General features: G+C 42.3%; 1 protein-coding gene across 4 annotated transcripts in view; it reads right to left on the bottom strand.

Annotated features, from left to right (window-relative positions):
- The window catches only part of SLC24A2 (solute carrier family 24 member 2), an 80807-nt gene extending 58478 nt beyond the window's left edge, over window positions 1-22329 (bottom strand). For 3 of the 4 annotated variants that reach the window (XM_082204869.1, XM_082204872.1, XM_082204871.1), the window contains exons 1-2: window positions 22109-22329; window positions 18541-19621 (exon numbers count right to left, since the gene is read on the bottom strand). In XM_082204869.1, coding sequence (XP_082060995.1) covers window positions 18541-19473 — 933 coding nt within the window. In that variant the 5' untranslated portion in view covers window positions 19474-19621; window positions 22109-22329. Of the gene's footprint in view, window positions 1-18540; window positions 19622-20609; window positions 20715-22108 lie in introns of those variants that run through there. The other variant, XM_082204870.1, reaches the window with a different exon arrangement.
- Between the last annotated feature and the right edge of the window lie 2438 nt (window positions 22330-24767).

The following is a 24767-nucleotide window of genomic DNA, read 5'->3' as shown; positions in this document are numbered from 1 at the left end:
AGCCACCATTTGACTTCATGTTACATATAAACCAGCTCTTTTTACTGCACGTCTCAGCTGAATAGAGTTATAAAGCTTTTTTATATATATCACAGCACTCCAACAGGATCAATTGGGATTGGGACCAGCAATTACAAGCAAAAAATGGAGAATGCTCAGACAAGCAATCACCCCTAATGGGTGCTTAAAACTGACTCTGCAAATACTGCATATACCATGGAAATCTGAAACCAGCAGATGTTGGCCAACTCCCATCATCCTTGATTACTGGCTGGAGTTGATCAAAGCTATCTACAAGGTCACCAGTTCCCAACCCTGTCTTATAGCTGGCAAAGAGGTCTCACTTTCTCCTGTTTCTTGCCCCATTCCACTCTATATTTTGCTTATTAATACTTACACAAAAATATATTTTTATATAACACCCACTCACAAAACCTCAGGGTGGTGTACAGCAATGTATAACCTTTAGAAGCAAGACAAAGCAATCATTAAAATGACCAGCTACTCACTATGCTTGGTCAAGTACTGGAGAAATTATCCATGATAAATCATGAGATGCGATTGATCAGTTCCCATAGGCTTCTAATCCCATTTATACTGCTTTGTGCTTTTGCTATATGAACAGCTAGTAAGAGAATACTAGATAATCTTTTTGAATTCACTTCCACACTGTCACATTCTAATGATAATTTTCTCTTAGTTTTGATGTGTTAATTTTATTTGAGAATTCTACATGTTGTCAATCACTAAGGTTTTTCACTACTGGAATTCCTGACCAGAATTCATAACTGAGATCTTTAAAGATTTCTGCTGCTGAAAAGATTCCAAAATTGGATCTCTTTACACCAGCAAGAATAGAGAAATGAACTAAATAAAAAAATTCCTTCCAGTAGCACCTTAGAGACCAACTAAGTTTGTTATTGGTATGAGCTTTCGTGTGCATGCACACTTCTTCAGATACACAGTGTGCATGCACACGAAAGCTCATACCAATAACAAACTTAGTTGGTCTCTAAGGCGCTACTGGAAGGAATTTTTTTATTTTGTTTCGACTACGGCAGACCAACACGGCTACCTACCTGTAACTAGAGAAAGTAACTGCAATCGTAACATTGAAAAAGCACAGTTGAGTTGAAAGCAGATTATAAACTTCTCCAACACATAAAAATAAAACAAAACATATGAATCTGGAACTGGAATCTAGCTTCAACTTCTGATATCCTGCATGCAGGTGGAGCTTAGAGGAAACTTGTGTATCACTGATGACTCGTGCCTTTTGTCTTCCTAGCTTGTTCTGTTGCTCCCCTAAACCTATCAGGTTTGATTGTCTATTTGGAACGCGATGCTTGATTTAAAGTCAAAATAACCTGTGAAGCAATTTAGGATAATTTGGAAGCCATCTTCAGACCCTGTATTTTTATGAGAATAAGTCAAACGCATCACAAACTCCTCCTACATAATGGGACCTGAAAATACGTTTTGCCATTAGAGTTAAGGGCACATCCTTCCACCAATGTCAAAGTTGAGCCAGTGGCGTAGCGTGGGGGGTGCAGGGGGGGGCCGGCCGCACCAGGCGCAACATCTGGGGGTTAGGGTTAGGGGGCGCAAATCCACGGGTTAGGGGGCGCAAATTACTTGCCTTGCCCCGGGTGCTGACAGCCCATGCTACGCCACTGAGTTGAGCTCTAGTGGTCCTGAGTGACACTCTGCTCAGGATACCATGTGTGAATTCATACAGAGATCACACAAAACTAGCCACACTTAGGTTTCATCTCTCTGCTCCTCCACATGCAGCTGCTGGGTGACCTTGGGCTAGTCACACTTCTCTGAAGTCTCTCAGCCCCACTCACCCCACAGAGTGTTTGTTGTGGGGGAGGGAGGGAAAGGAGAATGTTAGCTGCTTTGAGACTCCTTCGGGTAGTGATAAAGCGGGATATCAAATCCAAACTCTTCTCTTCTGTTACAGAAAGTAGGGCACACACTCTGTTTTCAGAAGTTTATTTGCATTTTGCTGGATCTCTGTTGCTTTTCACCATAGCATCGGAGTACCGTGCCCTGTGAACAGCTGCCTTAATGAACAAAACATCACCCATCTATAAAGAGAATCAAGTCTCACGTTAAAGTTATGGAACTGAGGAAAGTCCACCCTCTGTGACTAATCTGTGAGTAAGCTAGGATCTGCTAGGTCTAACACGAAATCCAGATTGATTACCAATCTGAAGCAAAACAAACATTAAAAGCGGCTATGAACTGATGGACCAGGCAAAGTGGTCATAGATTCTCATCAATATACGATATTTTTATTGTCATCAGTGGCGTAGCGTGGGTTGTCAGCACCCGGGCAAGGCAAGTAATTTGCGCCCCCTAACCCGTGGATTTGCACCCCCTAACCCTAACCCCCAGATGTTGCGGCCGGTGCGGCCGGGCCCCCCTGCACCCCCCACGCTACGCCACTGATTGTCATTGTCCCATACAGAACAATGAAATTGGAAACAATGAAATCCCTGATTGGGTGTGCTTTTCTTATGCAACCGCTACCTTCCTTAGAACAGCCATGGCTGCCAATTAAATAACTAAGCTGTGTTAAGATTTTTACAGTCAATATTCTTTCTACTGATTCACTTACATACACTAATCTTCTTAGAAGCAGTGGCTTTCAAGCCTGCGAGACCATTTCTTTCAGAACAAAGCTTCCTTTCTGCCTGCCTGATTGGATTAGAGAACCATTAGACTCAAAATTCCTAAATTAACACATGAATTTGCAATTTATTTCTTGTTTCTTTTTTGTTATGTGCTTGTATTTGTGACTGCAGTGATATGCTATTTAAAGCCAGAAGAAGTTCATTTTGTTCTCATTTTACAAGTCTATTTTTATTGCAGTACCTGGAATACAGAAAACAGACTGCACCATTTCAGAATTGTGGGGTTCCATTTTAATAAAAGATACTTATGTTATCACCATACAATGGAATGCTTATGCATTAATGATTTTCTTCTCTTTGAGGGAGGGGTGATCTCACTTTTTTCTTTCCAAGAATATACTAAATATACTCTTATTTCTCGGCAGCCATCACCACTGTTTGTCTTCCTGGATTTGATTGTGCGCTGGAATATTTTAATGTTTTGTGTCTTATTTACTAGGCATTTCCTTGATTACTCTTGGATATTAACCTAAATTAACCTAAACAATAAATCAGCAGTCACAGAATTCTTGGGATCAGGCTGCAGCACTCGTGCACTAAACAATCAAGATTAAAAAAATACAGTTTCAGGAAAAGAAGGAGAAAAGCCGTTATTGTTTTATGTCTTCCTTCATGGCCAATACATTTATATTAGTTACAAGAGAAAGCAGTAAAGGAAATTCTTTTAAGAAATTTATGTAAGGGATACTTTGTTTCCTTACAGAATGTCCCATGTGTGCCAACAGCCAAAGTACAGTATTTTAAAAAATGTGTAATGTTGACACTAGTTGGTTACATAATAAATGCCTCTGGTAACATAATTTACTTTAGACTAAGAGCAGCAACCATTAAAGAGATAATAAAACTAACTCCTAGGCATAATTTATGGATAATTTTATTTATTGCATTTGTCAGTGAAACTTCAAGTTAGATATTTATATCTCCAACAACATGAAACTTATTGGGATATTTCTGTATTTGCGCAAGTCTCTTCCTCCTCTTTATGTATATTCTAAACATTCCCAGAAATGCACCTATTCCTCCAGCATTAAACTATTTGGATATTTCTTCCTGTTTCCCCTTCATTTCCCTTTTCTAAATGTAAGCATTTGGCCTTCTGTGGAGCTATTTATGCCACAAACCATATGTCTCTTTTAAGCCTATTCCCACATCTCACCTTAAAAGAGCTACTCAAGGTCACTGCTATTTATGGCTTTGCCATTTAAAGAAAGACACGTTTTAAAAGGAAGAAGAGCGAGGAAGACACAGACAGCTAGTGGCAGATCAATAAAAACAGCAATTACCGACCAATCATTTCTGGGCTGAGATACATATCCAAAATTTGTCAGCATTTGAGATTACTGTAAAATTGCCAAATACACTTTAGTTGCATCTGGTTCAAGCTGGAGCAGAGGGATATTTTTAAGCTGCTTTTCAAGCAATGTGAGCCCTGAACCTTGCATCACCCTAGAACGAAACACCAATCAGAAAGGATAACACTTCTCTGTCCTTAGAAAATACAGGGAGCGATCCTGTTCCCATGGAAGTCAGTGGGTGCTTTAACAGCGGCAACTTCCAGCTGAGCAAGACAAGATTTATCTTGGATTTACATTATCAGCCTTCTACAAAAACCATACGCCAACACACCTGGAGCAAGGTGTTGAATGGTTTCTTTACATGTAAAGGTTCATCATTGTTCCACTCCATGTGTATGTCTTTAAGGGGCCAGAGCAAGGGCCAGAGCAAGATAACGAGACCCGGCTTTACAGCTGTGAAACATAGCAGGTGCTGCTGAGTTGTATTTGATTAAGGCGTGTCAGCATTTGGGTAGAGTATATAAGGAGCAGCACCTAGCTCTCCCATTACCCTGGGGGATGGGGTTGGTGGTTGGGTCATGTTTGTTGATGTATTTAGTGTAAATGGAGTTTTTGTTTTTCTTATTAAAACCTTCTTTAAGTTATTTTTGAGTCCTTTCTTTTTAATGCATGATCTCCCCAGCAAGCTCTCTGCAGCGTTACTATACTGCAAAAAGCCAACACAAGGATGTTTTTCATCCTAGCAAGTAAAACGTCCGGGGACCAGATAATTGTGTGCTGTGAGGCTTGCAGCCAATTCTATGCAAAATTAATGTCATAACTGACCACAGGATTGGCAGCTAGCAGAACAGGAGGAGGCATAGCAGCAAGGCATTCTGCATATGCTCAGGAATGCTACCTCTTCATTCCTGCAGGCTAGTAGAAAAAACTGCCTGTTACAAAGCGCAGACACAATTTTTTGACCTCCTGCCAACCTAGCAGTTCGAAAGCACGAAGTGCAAGTAGATAAATAGGTACCACTTCAGCGGGAAGGTAAACGGCGTTTCCGTGCGCTGCTCTGGTTCGCCAGAGGCAGCTTAGTCATGCCGGCCACATGACCCGGAAGCTGTACACCGGCTCCCTCGGCCAGTAAAGCAAGATGAGCGCCGCAACCCCAGAGTCGGCCATGACTGGACCTAACAGCAAGGGGTCTCTTTACCTTTATATATATATAATGCTTCTCAATATTAATTTTTAACTGGCAAGTTACCCGGTGGTGACAGAATGTTGTTGTTGTTGTTTAGTCATTTAATCGTGTCCAACTCTTTGTGACCCATGGACCAGATCACACCAGGCCCTCCTGTCTTTCACTGCGTCTCGCAGTTTGGTCAAACTCATGCTGGTAGCTTCCAGAACACTGTCCAGCCATCTCGTCCTCTGTCGTCCCCTTCTCCTTGGGCCCTCCATCTTTCCCAACATCAGGGTCTTTTCCAGGGAGTCTTCTCTTCTCATGAGGTGGCCAAAGTCTTGGAGCCTCTGCTTCATGATCTGTCCTTCCAGGGAGCCCTCAGGGCTGATTTCCCCCAGAATGGATAGGTTTGATCTTCTTGCAGTCCATGGGACTCTCAAGAGTTTCCTCCAGCACCATAATTCAAAAGCATCAATTCTTCGGCGATCAGCCTTCTTTATTGTCCAGCTCTCACTTCCATACATTACTACCGGGAAAACCATAGTTTAACTATATGGACCTTTGTCCGCATGGTGATGACTCTGCTTTTTAAGGTGCTGTCTAGGTTTGTCATTGCTTTTCTCCCAGGTGACAGCATACAAAGTACTAAAAGGATGAAACCTCCCCCCCCCCATAACCAATGCTTGGGGAATTGCAAGGAAACTATCAAGGAAACTGCAAGCACACCTGAAGGTGATGCACTTTCAGCTGAAGTTCATGGCTATTCAGAACACAGTGTAGGGTAGAGGGATTTTGATCCCTGTAGCAGCTTTTTGGTTTCTCGCTGAAGCAGATTTGCACAGCAGAATCCCATTTTCTCACTCAGCAGATTTCTATGTGCCAACGCCATGGGAAATTTTCCTACAAAAACACAGTCCTTCTGTAACCAACAGTCCTTCAAGACCTTTACTTTAATTCTAAACATTTGCAGCAACAAATGTGCCACCAAGCCATGTACTACAACACCGTGCAGCAGAGTGGCTGATCTTTCAAACCTGGGCATATTTGCATACAGGAGAAATCAGCTGTTAAATTAGCAACAAAATATTTCCTCTCCAATGTGTTGCTGGAAAAGCAATTTTTGGCAGCACTTTTAGAACGGGCACTTCTTTCCCAAAACAAAAAATGCACCACCTCAAGGAATGGTTATTGTCTCCAGTATTTGGCACACAGTAAAAGCTCAATTTGAACTTACTTGTTTATTCAAATGATAGCCCTACAACAAGATGTTGCTGTGGTATGGAGGGCTTCTGTTCAAGGCTCCAACCATTCCATTCCATTCCATTCCATCCCACAACAGTTAGTCCTCTTTTGCCTATCACTCCTTACGTCGTTGTCCAATCTCAGTTTGGTAGTTTATTTTCCTCTAAATAAGTCAATATTTCATGGCCACCACTGAGTCTTCATTACAGTGCTTGAAGTCTTTCTTCTTCCTTCTTCCTTCTTCCTTCTTCCTTCTTCCTTCTTCCTTCTTCCTTCTTCCTTCTTCCTTCTTCTTTCTTCTTTCTTCTTTCTTCTTTCTTCTTTCTTCTTCTTTCTTCTTTCTTCTTTCTTCTTTCTTCTTTCTTCTTTCTTCTTTCTTCTTTCTTCTTTCTTCTTTCTTCTTTCTTCTTTCTTCTTTCTTCTTCCTTCTTCCTTCTTCCTTCTTCCTTCTTCCTTCTTCTTCACTCCTGCAAAGTTATCCTGAGTCTGTGGATACCTCATTCTTCTATGTAACTATTGATCTGTTGTCTACATAAGCAATGGCACTGAAATAATTGAATTGGGCACTCTGGTCAGTGACTGAAATAAATCGATTCATTCAGTCAATTAATTGAATTGGAATTAAAATACTGAAGATTAGAGAGAGACAGACAGACAGACTATGCTAAGTACAATAAGTAGCCCTTGCAAATTACATTAGATCAATGGTAGGGTGCATCCATTTACTCAAACATCATCTTTAAAACAATTATTGTTGATAATTTCAGCTGTAATTTTCAGTATTAGACAATTGCAAGCCTACAGATAATTTAAGTGCAGCTTAGAAATCTTAATTCAATGGGCTTTAAGCAAGCTAAGTAAGTACAGGATTGTGGTCTAAGTTCTCAATGTTCTCATCTAATTTAATTCCCAATAACTCTGAAAAGTATATCTGCCTGAAAGTGATTCATCAAATGTCACACAGCATGCGCAATGACTGCATGGAAATATTGACCTGGGATGTTTCATGCCTAAACACACTCTACTAACTAGTCTTCGGACGATGCCTCTAAAAACATTACACGGGGATGGAGTTCCCATATGAAGATTGCAGAATTTACAAGCCAACAAGAAAGCTCGTTTTCACTGCCCTTGGCACAGAGGTTCTTTAACTTCTACGAGAGAACTATTTCAGCCTTGCATTGCCTCTTTATCAAAAGCTAGGACTGTACCACCTCAGACTCTCACATTGTGAATCCATGTTAATGTAGGCTGGCAAATGGGGAAAGATAGCAAATGTGGTCATTTCTAAGAATAAAATTGAAATGAAATAGTCAGGTGCAAAGTACCCTTGGAACAGGCAAGGGGAGCCTGCAGCCCTCCAGATGTTGCAGAACTAAACCTCCCATAATCCCTGGCCACGCAGGCAGGGGTTGATGGGATTTGGAGTCCAGCCATATATGAAGGGCAACAGCTTTCCCACTACTGCATTAGACCCTCCTTTTTATTATTATGCTTTGCTAAATTATGTGAAATAATCAATACAGTCAACTTATTGGACTCAAGGGTTACAGTCCTTAAAATGGACAAATTTTTATATGCAGAAAAATGGAAAGATGTTTGAAAATGTAGGTGGATTTGTTCAAGAATCTGGGATAACCAAGTATAATAAAATTAACTGTAATGGTAGGAAAGTATTTACAGCTGCCTTGAATCCCAGTTTGGGAGAAAGGCAGGATGTAAATACATTTAACAACAGCAACAACAATGCAATATGTCAAGAAAGAATTATAAATCTCAGAGAAGGGAATTGACTTTATAGGTATTTATGCTATAGAAAAATACTTCCTCTCTTTGTAGCACGCCTGGGTTGTATTTTATAATTTTTAATATCACTAACTTAGAAAACATTTTGAACTGAAATTATACATATGCGCAATCATTTATAATTAACTGCACTGAATTGTATTTTAACTTTTTTTTATTTCTATTGTGGCTGCCAACAGATAATATTGTACAGCCTGGAAACCTGAATATAATTTTTTTCCCTTTAAACGATAGGAAAATGTGTTGAAAATAAATACTTAGGACAAAAAGGCTTACCACTCTCACTCTCAAAGAAATTGTAAAATGCGTTATTACTGTTGAGTACAAATGGCACAAGGATATTAGCTATAGCTGCAGCTGATGTCACAATAACTTGGGTAAATTCTAGCCTACTTACAAGGAAGCTATTGACATGCTCAATTGTTAAGGGAGGGGAGAGAAAAGGAAAGTTTGCTGCTGGGAATGGGAAGGTTTAGAGCCTGGTATACAGACCTGTCCACACCCTAGCATGGCTCAAACAGCATGGACAGACAGTCCCACCTACATATTATGGACCTCTATGAAGTAATATAGCCAAAGTTACCGTGTTCATAACTTTTACCCACAACTGAATTCCTACTTCGAGTTGTCTGTGTGCTTGTAACCTGCCCTAGGACCTTACAGTGAAGGGTGGGTAATAAATAAATAAACCAAGGGCCTTCTGGTGGACCGAGGGCCTTCTGGCGGTTCCCTCACTGTGAGAAGCCAAGTTACAGGGAACCAGGCAGAGGGCCTTCTCGGTAGTGGCGCCTTCCCTGTAGAATGCCCTCCCACCAGATGTCAAAGAGAACAACAACTACCAGACTTTTAGAAGACATCTGAAGGCAGCCCTGTTTAGGGAAGCTTTTAATGTTTGATGTATCATAGTATTTTAATATTTTTTTGGAAGCCGCCCAGAGTGGCTGGGGAAGCCCAGCCAGATGGGCGGGGTATAAATAATAAATTATTATTATTATTATTATTATTATTATTATTATTATTATTACACCATCTAGTCCTGAATAAAAGTCTTAAAACATCTTAGTTCTGAGTTAACAAGGATAGGATTGATCAGGCAATCAATTAATGCTATGAAGTTTACAGTGCAGCCGTATGCATGCATAATATTGCAATCCAACAGTACCCTTTTATATAGGCCTAATCGAAAATAAATCAGATAAGCAGGTAAAGGAACGCAGGCTGCACTGATCACTTTAATGTGCTTATGAGTATTTCTGAAGCAAAAAAATCATCCTTGGTTTTTAGGTGAGGCACTCATGAAGTAGGCAGCATTTTAGAAGATGTATTTCTCTCCTATGTACGACCAACAGCAGTTTTCCAAGTAAGAGACTTGTATTAAAAACAGTAAGCAGATGCAACTTTTCTGTTGATTAACAGGTTTGTAAGGCTGCAATCCTATACACCTGTACCCGGGAGTAAATCCCATTGAATTCAGTGGTGTTCACTTCTGAGCAAAAGTGCAAACGATTGTGCTGTAAATCCATTAACCTAACCAATTAAATGTTGCAGCTCTAATTGAAAAGCATATGAAAGATGTACATGTATATATATTTATACATGTATCATTCTGCTTATCCATATAGCCTCTTGTATAAATGTCCAAGGCTTTCTGACAATTGCTCAGTCCTATTTGATAAAGACAACCATAACTGAAGGAGAATTACGCACCCCAATACGTTCAGAATGTCGTTTACATATAATTCTATACAACCAAGATGCAAAGAATTTACTTTAAATAGTATTCATCCTGTAACTGACATAGTTCTCAAACATTCACGAGCTCCTATAGAAACAAACTTTTGTTTTTAGAATGGGTTTAGGATAGCGTAACACTGAACTTTAAAGACAGGTAAATAAACTTTTTAAAAACAAAAATTAAAAGAAAACATACAGCGTTTGAACCTCTCTCAATTTATCTCTCGTGCTTCTCTCTATGTATACATACTATCTCCTTCTTGTGGAGACAATGTTACGGTACAGTCACCATCATAAACCCTCTCCATACATAATTTTTCTTCTGAGTATTCCTGGGAAAGATTGCTAGTCAGCGTGAGCCAAGTGTTGCCAACTTATAAAGTGATGCATATTTTGGCAAGTCGAAGACAGCTGGGTACGGGTCTGGAGAAAATAATGCTTCAATACAATTGTTGTTGTTTAGTAGTTTAGTCGTCTCCATCTCTTCATGACCCCATGGACCAGAGCACTCCAGGCACTCCTGTCTTCCACTGCCTCCCACAGTTTGGTCAAACTCATGTTTGTAGCTTCGAGAACACTGTCCAACCATCTCGTCCTCTGTCCCCTTCTCCTTGTGCCCTCCCATCTTTCCCAACATCAGGGTCTTTTCCAGGGAGTCTTCTCTTCTCATGAGGTGGCCAAAGTATTGAGGCCTCCGCTTCATGATCTGTCCTTCCAGTGAGCACTCAGGGCTGATTCCCTTCAGAATGGATAGGTTTGGTCTTCTTGCAGTCCATGGGACTCTCAAGAGTCTCCTCCAGCACCATAATTCAAAAGCATCAATTCTTCGGCAATCAGCTCTCACTTCCATACATCACTACTGGGAAAACCATAGCTTGAAATATACGGACCTTTGTCGGCAAGGTGATGTCTCTGCTTTTTAAGATGCTGTATAGGTTTGTCATTGCTTTTCTCCCAAGAAGCAGGTGTCTTTTAATTTCGTGGCTGCTGTCACCATTTGCAGTGATCATGGAGCCCAAGAAAGTAAAATCTCTCACTGCCTCCATTTCTCCCCCTTCTATTTGCCAGGAGGTGATGGGACCAGTGGCCATGATCTTCGTTTTTTTGATGTTGAGCTTCAGACCATATTTTGCACTCTCCTCTTTCACCCTCATTAAAAGGTTCTTTAATTCTTCCTCACTTTCTGCCATCAAGCTTGTGTTATCTGCATATCTGTGGTTGTTGATATTTCTTCTGGCAATCTTAATTCTGGCTTGGGATTCATCCAGCCCAGCCTACAATAGCATTCTAATAATGTACTGTATTTGGAACTACTACAATGTTTCACTTAAAAGTTTTGCAAAATTTAAGAAGCGAGATCATTTATCTGGACTATTAAAATTCCTGGTTTTCTATCCATAGAAAGAGTGCCATGTCAAAAACTATATATACAAAAAATATACAAGAAATCTCTGGTTTGTATAATTTATATCCCACCTTTCCTCTAAGCTAAGGAGTTCAAGGTTGTGTAAATAGTTCTCCTCCCCATTTTATCCTCACAACGACCCTGTGATGTAGCTTAGGCTGTGAGTGAGTTACTGGTTCAGGGTCCCCCAGTGAGTTTCATGGGTGAGCGGCAATCTGGTTTCTCAGGTCCTAACCCAACACTCTAACCCAGGCACCCCCAAACTCAGCCCGCCAGATGTTTTGGGACTACAACTCCCATCATCCCTAGTTAACAGGACCAGTGGTCAGGGATGATGGGAGTTGTGGTCCCAAAACACCTGGAGGGCTGAGTTTGGGGATGCCTGCTCTAACCACTTACGCAGGCTCTCTTTTGTAGTAGCTTGTATACGTCTAACATGAAAATTCAGGTGTCTTATGACTTACTAAGATTTTTAACCTCAACCATTGTTCATCAAACAGCAACGCCTCTTCTCCATCTCAAATGGTAACAGCTGTAATAGTAAATGATGTGTTGATTAAAGATGTCTTTATAATTCACTTGTTAAGTGTTTCTCACTAAGATTGTAATTAGTGTCACCATTTTCCCATGACGTGTATACAGTATTTCTCAATTCTCGTTGCCACTGAAAACATGTTACCCAAAGTAATCTATCTGAATACTTCCCCACCCCAAAGGCATGGTGAGAAAACAAGGGACTTTATTATACTGAAATTGTGTTCTTGCCAAGGCAAACGGCTGCAAACATCCCTGCATTGCTCGTGGTCCCTTCCAACTTTATGATTCTATGAAATGACTTCTGTAAATAACTACAACAAGAAAATATTGGCCATAAAGATGGTGCCAATTTGCACACATTGTTGTTCTGCCACTCACATTTGGCTTCTTTTGTTGTCAAGCACACAATACCGGGTGAAGAGATGAGAATCCTTTAGGCAGCAACTTAATTGCAGAGCTACCAATTGCCACCTGGAAAGGTATGTTTGACTTCCAATATTAAAGCTACTTTTATTTGCCTACCCCTTGGAATTTTACCAATCAATTTCCAATTTTGTTTTTCTCTGGTCAGTTCACCATATGCAAATACGGTTTCCCTCCTCTTCTTTAAGGTTTTCTAAAGAAGAGGAAGGCACCTTTTACAAGAGTTGAGCTTGAGCGAGAAAAAAGTACGTTGCAAAAACCCAGCTGAGTCCACAGAAATAATAAAGTGCTTCAAAAGACATAAAATATGTTTTATATATAGAATGCAGCAGATTATTGAGGTAGTGAGTCAAACCTGAGTTAGGCTGCAATCATATGCACAATTACCAGGAAATAAGTCTGTCTGCAGTCAATAGGACTTATTTCTGAGTACAGTAGACATATCTAGGATTGCATTTTAAAATAACAGGCAGGAATTTCCCCCACAAATGGAAAAATGTAAACAAAAATGGATCTATCCATAATACTGTGTGATGCACTAATAGCTTTTCTGTTTTTATGCTAGAGTTTCTTTTTCAAAGGTGGCTCTTTCATCAGTAGTTTATTGCAACAGACTGAAATGACATACTGTCCTCTAGCACCGTAGAAATGTCCAAATTCAAATGTTTTTCATTTAACTGGGACTGTGTACATTTCACTGTTTGGGATTGGGGATTTGTTGCTAGGATAACTCTTTAGCTCTTGGTTCTTTATTTAGGTCTCTCAGAACTCTCTTGACCTGCTGTCAGATTACAACACAAAGTCTTAGAGATAAATACCACAGACAACAGTTTCCTTGACTAACCACTTTCCAGCTTAAGAAAGCTAAAGCTCGTTTTGCATATTTGAAAGGAGAGGTACAGAAAAACAGCAGGAACCGCCAAATTAGTCTTGCATCTTATTAATACCTAGAACAACCATTGCCGTATAAATTTATTTTGATTCTACGATGAATGCTTTGATTGTTATACATTCTGTAGAAAGAAAGAAAGAAATAAAATACTTTGCACTGAAAACGAATTGCATTTGACTCTCCATTAGAATATAGCAATACTGCTTGTCATTTATTTCCTTGCACAGAACAAGGACAAATTCTGCAGCCAATAACAGGCGCAACAACAGGAGATAGCTTGTCCCAATGAAAACCAAGAACACCGCCTCTGCAATGCTTCTAACCTCTGTTGCTTCAGGAGCTAGAGTCCATGTGCCGTCGGGATTAGTCATTAATGCTTGCTACAGATGCCAGAACAATCTTGTTGAGTGCTTTAGGAAACCATCCTATAAACTACTCTGAAACTTTCAAAACATTTGTTTAGATGTAACAAAAATACTGTAACACTATATATAAATAAATCCCACTGAACTCATTGAACTTCTGAGTTGCATGCAGAATATCCACATTCTATACTACAAGGAGGAAGCAAAATGCCCTTTCCTTTATATTCCAACAGTGTTCTCAGTTCTCTGAGTGTTGGTCCATAAGTAGCCAAAATGTTCCTAACCGAACAAAAGACGGATGAACCGGCAACCTTGTGGGAGCCCCAATATTTGCAAAAGTTTTTTTTAAAAATCCACAGAGGAAAACACTCTAAAGGGAACATGGAATCCATGCCACCCAAAAGCCCACTAAGGGCTTATGCCCAGTTGGCATGCTCAGGATGCTGACTAACAGAGAGGGAAAGCAAAATACATGGGGGAATGGAAGTGCAAATAGAATGAAGTGTCTGGAATCCTGAGGAGCATTGCACTCTGCAACATTTCTGTGCACTAATAGCAAATTCAATTTGCTGAGTGTTGATCCTTGTGTAACTAAAAAAAAAAAAGGCACCGTCTGTGCACAGGGAAGAAGTATCTGCAGGCTTGGAGGAATCCCAAGTTTGCAGAAGTAAAGCAAAGTAGCAGCCCACTGAGCTGAGCATGTTTAGTAGCCAAGAGTGATGACCGATGTCAAGGGACAGGGGTAGAAAACCAGCTGGACAGAAAACACAGTGGAAAAGAGAAACCATGAACAAGCACACTCAGCTTTTTGTTTCAGGACCCACCTGACTAGAACAGATATCAGCCTGAAGCAAAACTATCCATCCGTAAATTTCTCCATAGACTTAATTGGGTGATCTGGCCCACAGTGAGCCACAAAAAAATCAAGTGCACTGTCCAGCAGTTCCAACAAAGAAAATCCATCTAGATGTGTAATGCACATGAATATTTTAATAAACAGATATACCCTCAGCCATCAGTCAGACCACAGTCAGTGTGAGCATAACCTCATCTATTAAAAATCTTACTGCACATTTAGCACATAAAAATGTGCATTTACCAAGTGCTACTCTCCACGGCACTGTGGGTTAAACCACCGAGCCTAGGACTTGCTGATCAGAAGGTCGGCAGTTCGAATCCCCGCGACGGGATGAGCTCCCGTTGCTCAGTCCCTGCTCCTGTCAACCTAGCAGTTCAAAAGCACGTCAAAGTGCAAGTAGATAAATAGGTACCACGGACTTGCTGATCAGAAGGTCGGCAGTTCAAATCCCCGCAACGGGATGAGCTCCCGTTGCTCAGTCCCTGCTCCTGCCAACCTAGCAGTTCAAAAGCACGTCAAAGTGCAAGTAGATAAATAGGTACCACTTCGGTGGGAAGGTAAACGACGCTTCCATGCACGGCTCTGGTTTGCCAGAAGCGGCTTAGTCATGCTGGCCACATGACCCGGATGCTGTACGCTGGCTCCCTCGGCCAATAAAGCAAGATGAGTGCCGCAACCCCAGAGTCGGTCACGACTGGACCTAATGGTCAGGGGTCCCTTTACCTTACTCTCCAATACCCTCTCAAGGTTTCACTTCTATCACTCAATCTATTTTTCCAGCATTTGACAAAATGTTACAGCCACCATCCCTAGATAATACCTCAACTGCTTTTTTAACTGCTGCATGGAATGTGGTTGTGCAAGCGTCCTGGATTGGATAATGTTGTAAAATGATGTGTCACGGCGCACTCATCTCCTCGCCAAACCATTTGTAAACCCTGCTGCCCCTCATTGAGATGCATTTCTAAAAGTAACAAACAAGTGTCATGCTACACCAACGATTGGCCATTTTGTGAAACCTCTAATCTTTACACTGTAATTCTTTGAAAGAGATATGCTCCCTCCCTCCTGGGTTTGAGTGCAAATCTAGCTAGATGTTTAAGAAAGGAGGGAACTATGCTTATGATATGTGCAAAGGACCATGATGTCAAAGTAAAACAAAACCTACATGGAACAGAGCCGTAATATCCTGCCATGTTAGGAAATGCCACGGCGGACACACGAGGCATTGCACATAGCTCAGAAACAACAGTAATTAAGGCTGCTAAACGGGGGGGGGGGGATATGTTTGTGCCAGTTTCGCCAACCTGATATCCTGCAGATGATTTGGACATCGGATGAGCTGGAGGGCACCAGATTGGTAGAAGCTGGTCTAAGCACTAATCTAAAAGCTTCCCAGACATCTCCAAGACAAAAATACGTTGCCAATCAATGCACTCAATACTGTTAGGCAGGTTTGGGCCTGCAGATGGTAGTCAACATAAAATAATGGATCAGTATGCTATTGTAGCAGCATGATGCATTGTGCGCCACTTTAGTTATTGGCGGCTCGTTAGCCTGGGAAGGTAGTCCATCCAGGAGAAGGAAAACTCAGAAAACTCTGACCCTAAACGTCTGCTGCCTTGAGGACATCTTTGGGAGAAGGAGTAAACCCTACACATATCCAGAGTGGAGTCCCTAAGATGGTCGGATGGCGACTTGTACACCTCCTCCCGGCATCTCCTGCAGCCAAGCTGGTGCCAAATGTATTGCTCACTTTCCTGTGGACCCACAGCATGGCCGAGGAGGGGGCGGTGTCTTGTCGTCTGGGCAGCCCAGGACCTCCATGTTCAATGCCCAGGGAGGTCAATTCAGTACTGTGGTTTGACCTCACCCCCAGAGGCACACTCCATGGTCCCTCAAGAAGGACAGATGCCAACATCAATATCCGACTCATGATCGTTTCGCACAGAATTATAGTGAGACTGTATAAACTGGCCCACTCTGAGCCAGGGAAGATGTAACATGACTCATCATTTATGGGTAAGGAATAGGGGGTGGGCATGGGCAGTCCCTGTCTCCACTCCCATCAGTCCATTATGAATTCCTTTCATCCTTCCCCAGCCATCCTTAACCATGGCTAAGGACGCTGCCAATGTAAGCCTTAACCACAGCCAACCCTGCTTCCAATTGTGGTAAAGGGTAAACTCTGTTTAGCATTAACCATGGTTAAGGATATGAAGGGTGTGTGTGTAGAATTTGCACCAGAAAGGAGACAGACAAGAATAAAGGAGCCCACATTCCTATGGCCCATGCCCAGTCCCTCTACCAGTGGACTCTGTTGCATCTACGCCCGTCCCTTTTTAATATACAGATTGGGAATTCTAATCCATGTTAATGATTCAGATCACAGGAAATTGTAGTTTTTCTGGAATAAAATGGCGCGATTGCGGTTTCAATCCACCATTTGTGAAAGCTTGTATTGAGCATAACTGATCATCTCATCGATGAACTCTGCATTCCCCAAAAGAGTTTGAAAACTGTTAGGAAGATCCAGAATGTTATTACACACCTAGAATGTTCATGCAAACAACTGTATATTAATCAGATATGACATTTCAAACTTTCTCATGTAAAATCCTATGGTAGATATATCTTGGAAAGCTTTTTTTTAAGGCTGGGAGAATGCAGACACGTATAAACATTTAATTCATATGGCAAAGACTGCTTAGTTACATTTCTCCTCATGCAGAGTGTTTACTCTGAAGTAATGCAAACTGTATCTTTAAAGTATCCCAATGGAAAACAAGACATGCAGAACTTCACATCGCAACATTTTACTACAGAGGCAGATGACTGTAGCGGACATGTTTTCAACCGCTGCCGAAAAGACTACACTGAAGAGTACAGTTTACACCTCACTTTTAAATGAAGATATCTGGTTCTGCTTTGGCCATTTGCAGATGGCAGTTGGCCAATTTTAATCTGTTTTGGTATTTTTACTTTTGAATGGTTGTGAATTCTTCTTTCTGCTGCTTTGACATGATACCTGAACTGGCAAAGCCTATTTATAGCTGCAGCACCACACCCACAGGTAGGTCTATAGGGAGATGGGAATAAACTGGCAAAACAGAGCTGGCATGACCCAAGGAGCCTTTAGGTCTTAAATCACAACCTGTGCAAAGCATGTTTGGTGTGATGTTTGAATTTAGCCACAGTATGTAAAAGAAGAGCAAATATATTATTGAGTATATCAGCTCTTTAACTCACAGTATTATGTGCTTGCAGAAATGCATTTGCAGCTGAAACTGTGAACTATTTTGCATTTGTAGCAGCCCTTGAGCAAGCTCTCGAGTGTGCAGGTTTGATGACATCGTGCTACGTACAGAAATGAAACAGTTCCTCCAAACTCTATATACATAAGCTGTTGCTGCAACCTGTGACCCTCCCAACAGTTCAAAATGCAGCGGTCAGAACTGTGCAAATTGCTGAAGTCATATTCACAGTCCTGACGTGAAGGTCATCATCCATAGGTCATGCATTTGGCATCATCCACGAGCACAACAGTACAGCACAACAGTACAGGCACAAGGTTTTGGTTTGGGACCTAGATGTATAAATGCCACCTCCTTCCATCTAAAGCCACCAGGCCCTTTGGTCTTTGTCTGAAACCCTTCACTGTATAGTGTGAAGCAGCCCACAAAGCAGAACCGTTTCAGCAGTAGCACACGGACGATGGAATTCACTGTCTAGCATTCTGCTTGCCTTGAGACACGTTATTCTTCCCATATGCTTTAGACCTGAGTAGTAGCTGAATGCTTATTGTGGAAGCCTATTTACTGCTGATACTTTGAATTTTTTGCTTTGCTTTCTGGTTTGAGGTTTTTATTTGCAGCTCAGGAATTATGAATCCCATTTAATACATGACTGTTGGACATTCTAACAGTCCCACATGCAGAAAGAAAAGTCGGCTAATAATATCAAAACAGTGGGTGATGGGGAGGGAAACAGAGGCTGCCAGGAAATGTGAACCAGCCTTGATACAGACACAGTGGCAAACCACAAGCTAAGTTACGGACAACGCAGAACGGTTTTAAAAGTGAGTGATACTAGTTTCTCCATACGATACTAACCTTTGCTTCAACTTCGGGCGATACTTTTTCCACTTTGTTCTTGCTTAGCAGGCTTTTCACCAGTTCTTCCACTTGCACGTTGAACTTCATGAACGTCACGTAGACGAAATAAGCAAACAGCAGCGTTAAACTTTCCCACCACATGATGAAGTTATCCAAAAAGAAGATGATCAGCAATATCAGGTCCATGATGTAAAAAGACACATCCCGAAAGAGGGGCCACCAGGTGAGGTGCAGGATCTCCTTGGAAAATAAAGCACACATCCCAATCACAAAGAGGATATTGAACACGGCAGAGCCAACTATTGTTCCAATGCCGACATTGCTGTGGGATATAAAAACTCCTATTAGAGAAGTGAAGAGTTCTGGTGCTGAGCCTCCAGCAGCCATGAATGTTGCCCCGGCCACATCATCAGAAATCGCCAGTTTTTCTGTAATGACTGTCAATGAAGGAACAAAGAACTCATCGCAGACAATGGCTAAGGCTATGAACATGTAAACCATTCCACAAATATGAAGTATTACAGCACCCCTCCGTCTTTCTTCAAGAGAAAAAAGATCTTCCGGGTACTCTCCCTTGGAGTGCTCCTCCGTATGGTTATCCTGCCCAGCTTCATATTTCATAGAAATAGGTGAATCTGGAGCGCCGGTTTGATTCTGTTCGTTAAAGTCCAATAGAGTTCTTTGATGCATGTGCTTTGACTTATGGCTATCTAGATTGCTGGCTGTCTCTGTGCTATAAGGTTGCGACTGGAAAAAGGCACTAATTGAAAGATACAGCGTGCTAACGGCCACGATACCCAGGAAAAGTCCTGTTATTCGTATCAGTCTCAGCTTTTTCCTAACGTTTGGGTGTTTCTTACAGCCAAGCAGTGGTTCTGGCAGACACAATTCCTCCAGAAAGTTAACAACAATGTTTTTGCACGGAGCCATTCTGAGCTCTTTCCTGCGGTCCAAGAATTTAAAGTCAGACAGATTGTTCTGTCATTCTTCTGTCACTGTTCAAGTAAATGTTGCTTTGTCGTGTCCTTTCAGAATCCGATCGCTTTATGCTTCATGTGGAACACATTCCTTGGTTGTGCTTAAAAAGAGAGAGAAATGTTTTCATCAGTTTAGTTACAAGGTCAAACATCTGATGCGTCAAAAGACATTTCCCTGTACATTATATAAAAAAGAGAGAGTTAAATTTCCTGCTACATTAAACCAAAATGACTAATAACACATAAAAGTGCTGCTTAACATTTTATCTGATGGAAAACCTGGGACTGCCACCGGGTATGCAGTCAACAGGGAGGATTTTTTTCTGATTTTGAATCACTGCACTCTAGTCATCATTTAAGAATCTGAGCACTCCTTTACTAATTTCTCATAGCTGAAGCCAAACCTGCCAAGTTCATGATCCCAGGATCAGTCACTGAGCGTACCTGTCCTGATCCCTCATTCTTTTAGTCAGCATCAAGTTAACACAGGTGCATGCCTACACTGATTGAGGGGAAGTGCGCAAATTCATTTTTCGGGGGGGGGGGCAGAGCAGGCGGAATCTGTGGCTGCAGTTTGGTGAGAAGAAAACGCAACAAGCGTCAATATTATTGTCAGGAAAGTGTGCAGAACGGTGATCTGGGTGACACCGAGGAGCACTCCAAAAACCAGTCCCAATTCACAATCCCTTTGGACTGGAGCTTTAGGATTTAAGCCACTTTAAACAATTAATACCCACCAAAGTCAAGTGAATTAGACTGGCTGAAATCCAGCCGCTTCATATGGATCCACAGCTCTGTGGACCTAGCTGCAAACTTGTTTCTTAAGGACATTAAAGGCATTAAATATCCGATATTGCAATATGAAATTTGCAGCGTTGAAAAGTGAAAACACCCTGGCAGTCCTTTGGAAGCATAGTTAGAAGAATACTCAAATACTATCCAATGCGATGCACTCATTAATAGCAAACTCAGAGCCACTGTAAACTCGGAGCAATATAAGACGCACTGGAAGAAAACACTGCAAGAGTTTAAAGTGTGTTATGATAAAAAGAGAAGCTGTAAAAACCTTCTCACTGCCTTGGTACCCACCGCCATAAAGGCAAAACATGTACAATGGATTCAGCTGTCCTTTCCTCCCTGACCCTCCTTTTTGTAAGCAGTCATGGCATACTTATGGCCGAGGAATTAATTACTCTCTAAGCCTCTCCTCCTCCGACCTCTGCTCATCCCTCAGACTCCGCTGTGCACTTTTCCTGGCAAACTGATCCTATTACCGTACAGACTCAGGCTTTCTTGTCCTTTTTTTTTGCAAGTTACCATCCGCAGGGTGTATCACGGTGCAGTTGAAATATTTGCTTCTCTCCAAATCAGAAACCCAGTCCGACCGAAAAACAACAACGAAACCTTCCCTACTGCATGGGTGTCCCTTTAATTTTTTTTCCCAGAGAGAGGGATTTAACTGTATCCATCTCATTCTCTGAAACAAAACAGCTCTTCTGCTGAAATGCTCAGGATGACTGGAGCAAATCAGGCACGGCAAAAACCTAGGCACACTTACCTGGGAGCAAAGGAGTCAACTCCTAGGGGCTGAAGTCCCTTTGGCACCCCAATAAAATATTGGAGGGGACTACCCATGGGTATGCCAGGATTTATGTTGGGGGAGGCAGAATATCAGGGTTTTTTTTTTTTTACTGATTTTATTGATTAGCATTGCCATTCAAATGTTGTGTATGTGGCATGTCTTATTAGCGATTATGTGGAGGGGGTAGCCCCACTCCACTCCCCATATTTGCTTGAAATTGGCACCCCTGCCTGGGGGCAAATCCTATTTGAACTCCATGGGGTTTACTGCTGAGTAGACTTGAATAGGACTTCACCACAGTTCTGTGCTGGGGCCAAGCAAATTGAAACAGATGCCCCATTTTAAGAAGCTGCTTGTTCTCTGTTGAGGGCTAACGACCCTTCCTCTGGGAATCTGGCAGGGCTTCAACTCCATGCAAAACGAATTAATGGCTCAGTTGGTTAGAACAAGTGGGGTGCTGATAACACCGAGGTGTTCAATCCCTGTATGGGACAGCTGCCTATTCCTGTATTTCAGGGGGTTGGACTGGATAACCCTCAGGGGTCCCTTCCAGCTCTGCAACCCTACGATTCCAGGATCCTTCTAGGAAGAGGTCCTTAGACAAGGTGGGTCATTCATAACGGAGCCTGTGAAGAAATCCAGCAGGATAAGGAAAGCAGCAAAACTGCAAGCTGGGATTCTCTTTGCCTGGATAACTCAGCTGGTTAGAATGAGGGGTGCGAATGACGCCAAGGGTTGTGGGTTTGATCCCCGTGCTGCTTATTCCTGCACTGCATTCCTGCATTGCATGGGGTTGGGCTGGATGACCTTCGGGGGTCCCTTTCGATTTTTGCAAATTCCAGAATTCTCTGAAACTGGCAGCGCCAACCCAATAACCGGGTAGGGGTGGGGCACTTAGGGCAGGCTATAAATCCCAATGAATGCAAATCCCAATGAATGCAAACCCTAAATTCCAATGAATGCAAAACCCAATTGAGGTCACCCTCTCCCTCCCCGCGCAACTTACCACCCTGCGTCCTCCGTCCCCGGGCATGAGTGGGAAGCCCCTCCGCGGTCCCCCGGGGCAAAAACTCAGCCTTCTCCTCTCCAGCGCGCTCAGCGGGCGGCGGCAGACGCCTCGGACCCGGCCAGGCAGACCCGCGGCAGCGGCAGCAGCAGCAGCTCCGGGAGAGACCGACCGGCACCGCCAGACGCGCAGCATCCACTGCCGGGAAGAGGACCAGGAGAGCCTCCCGGGGAGCCACGCCCACCGCCCAGCCCAGCCACGCCCACCCAGGGGAACTGGGCGAGCCAGGAGGGCGGAGCCTCTCATCCCCACCCCTCGGGGCGGGGCTTCTCCGCCTCCGCCTTTTCCCGCGCTCTGAGGGGGGGAGGAGCCTGGCGCGGTCCAAGCCCCGCCCACTCGCCCGCCTCGCGCGCTTTTCCTCCTCAGCTTTTTCCCTCAGTTTCAATTCAATTTCAGTTTCGACATGTTCGCGTCCTTTTTCCACAATAAACCATGTTCATAGTTATATGTCTTGTCCATATCTCAGGGCAGCCACACACCCCCAATCCTCAAACATTAAGGAAAAGCGTTAAAAAAAATACTCACGTCCCCCCCATAACATTTTATTTCCCAACAATAACAACAATAATAAATTTTATTTATACCCCACCCTGCCCAGCCAAGACCAGGCTCAGGGCGGCTAACACCAGGTATAAAAACAATTGATTGAAATACAACTTAAAAACAAGATTAAAATACAACACTAAAACATATAAAATGTAACAAAAACAATAATAAAGATAAAAACAAAAACAAAACAGATTGACTCCCCCCCATTCCCTTCCTCGGTTCCATTGTATTTCAGTGTACTTACTACGGTACATGTCCATTATAAAGTTTTAAGCCAGGCATAGGCAAACTCAGCCCTCCAGCTGTTTTGGGACTACAACTCCCATGATCCCTCACTAACTGGACCACTGATCAGGGATGATGGGAGTTGTAGTCCGAAAACATCTGGAGGGCCAAGTTTGCCTATGCCCGTTTTAACCATATGAATTACTTATTGTCCATTCATAATATAATTACAAATATTCTTCAAAACCCTGCCGATGTATTAAACTGCTTCTGTAAATATGCAGAACTGCTTCTGTAAATGTACACTGCTTCTGTAAATATGCAATAAAGTCCTTCCAGTCTTCCTTAAATTCATTGTCGTCTCTTCCTCTTAATTTCACTGTCAGTTTCGCCATTTCAGCATATTCCGTTAATTTGACTTGCCAGTCTTCTTTAGCTAACAATGTTGCTGCAGCCTTCGCTGCGTACATAAACAAGTTATTTTGTGATCTTGGTAAATCCATTCCTGTGATACCTAATAGGGAAGCTTCTGGGTTTGTTTTTGGACAAAGGTTGTTTTAAACAACTTCTTCATTTCATTATAAAACATTTCCCAATACTTCTCAACAATTTTGCAATCCCACCACATATGAAGAATTAAATACTCAGTTTAACCTTCTCCCCTTAAAAATACCTGCCCCCGTCTTCTTTTTACCCGTAATCTCCCTCAAAAAAAGCTTCACAACTCCCCCTCCCCCAAAAAACCCACACACAAACACAACAACAATCCTGCTTTCCATGGGTGTATTTTTCTTAAGGGGGGGGGACAGCCAAAGGTTTTTGGGTTTTTTGGGAAATAACGGGTAAAAAGAAGAGGACATTACGGAGGGGGAAGCTTCTGCTGGGGGGGGTGGCAGAATCTCAAATAATTGAGTATTTTTGATGCTTTTCAATCATGTTTGCCCCCACTCCCCTTGGCTTTGCCAGTGCTGGCTGGCTGGCTGCACCAATACAAATCAATACAAGTTTAAGGTTCTGCGCCCCCCCCCAAAAAAAATCCTGGCTATGCCCTCAGAGGGGCATCTGCCACTCACTAAAGGAATAAAAATCAATGCAAATCCATACAAATCGGATGACAATGCCCATCAACTTTGGGGGGACCCAGCCCTCCTTATTTACTGTATTTTTCGCTCTATAACACGCACCCGACCATAACACGCACGTAGTTTTTAGAGGAGGAAAATCCGTAGGCATGCCACCCGTAGGCATTCCCTCCATAACACGCACAGACATTTCCCCTTACTTTCTAGGAGGAAAAAAGTGAGTGTTATGGTGCAAAAAATACGGTATATTATTTGGGGCAGGAGGTACGAAGGGACCTTAGACCCCAGGAGTTGGCTCCATCTATGCCTCAGAGAGGATGAGAAATGCAGGAAGTGGACAGATCATCGGGTCCATTGAAGCTTCAAGTTGTTTGCACTGACTGGCAGCCTCAGGAGTCAACTCCTAGTGTTGTAAGTCGAAAAAATGGCTTTTCTCCTGAGTTTACGCCAATAAAACTCAGAAACATGAGGAGTTAGGAGTCCAACGTTGTTTATTGCAAAGCAGTAAGTTACAGTCCGATCGTTCTGCAAAACTGCAACCCCGCCCGGTGGTCCAGCCACGACTGTTTATAAAGTTTCAAACAAAGCATTTCAATTTTCACCAGTCAAATCATTACCTCATTTCATGATTAATACACATGTGCAATAAACACTGGCAATTTCTGCTGATTAAGTTCTGATACCTGCTGTGTTCTGTTACATTACGTGTGGCCATTTGCACCATGTAACAACTTGACCTGCAG

This window comes from Podarcis vaucheri (genome assembly GCF_965113315.1).
Source record: "Podarcis vaucheri genome assembly, chromosome: 17".
Lineage (NCBI taxonomy): Eukaryota > Metazoa > Chordata > Lepidosauria > Squamata > Lacertidae > Podarcis > Podarcis vaucheri.
The sequence above is the reverse complement of the archived record's forward strand: the minus strand, read 5'-3'. Positions and strand labels throughout refer to the sequence as shown.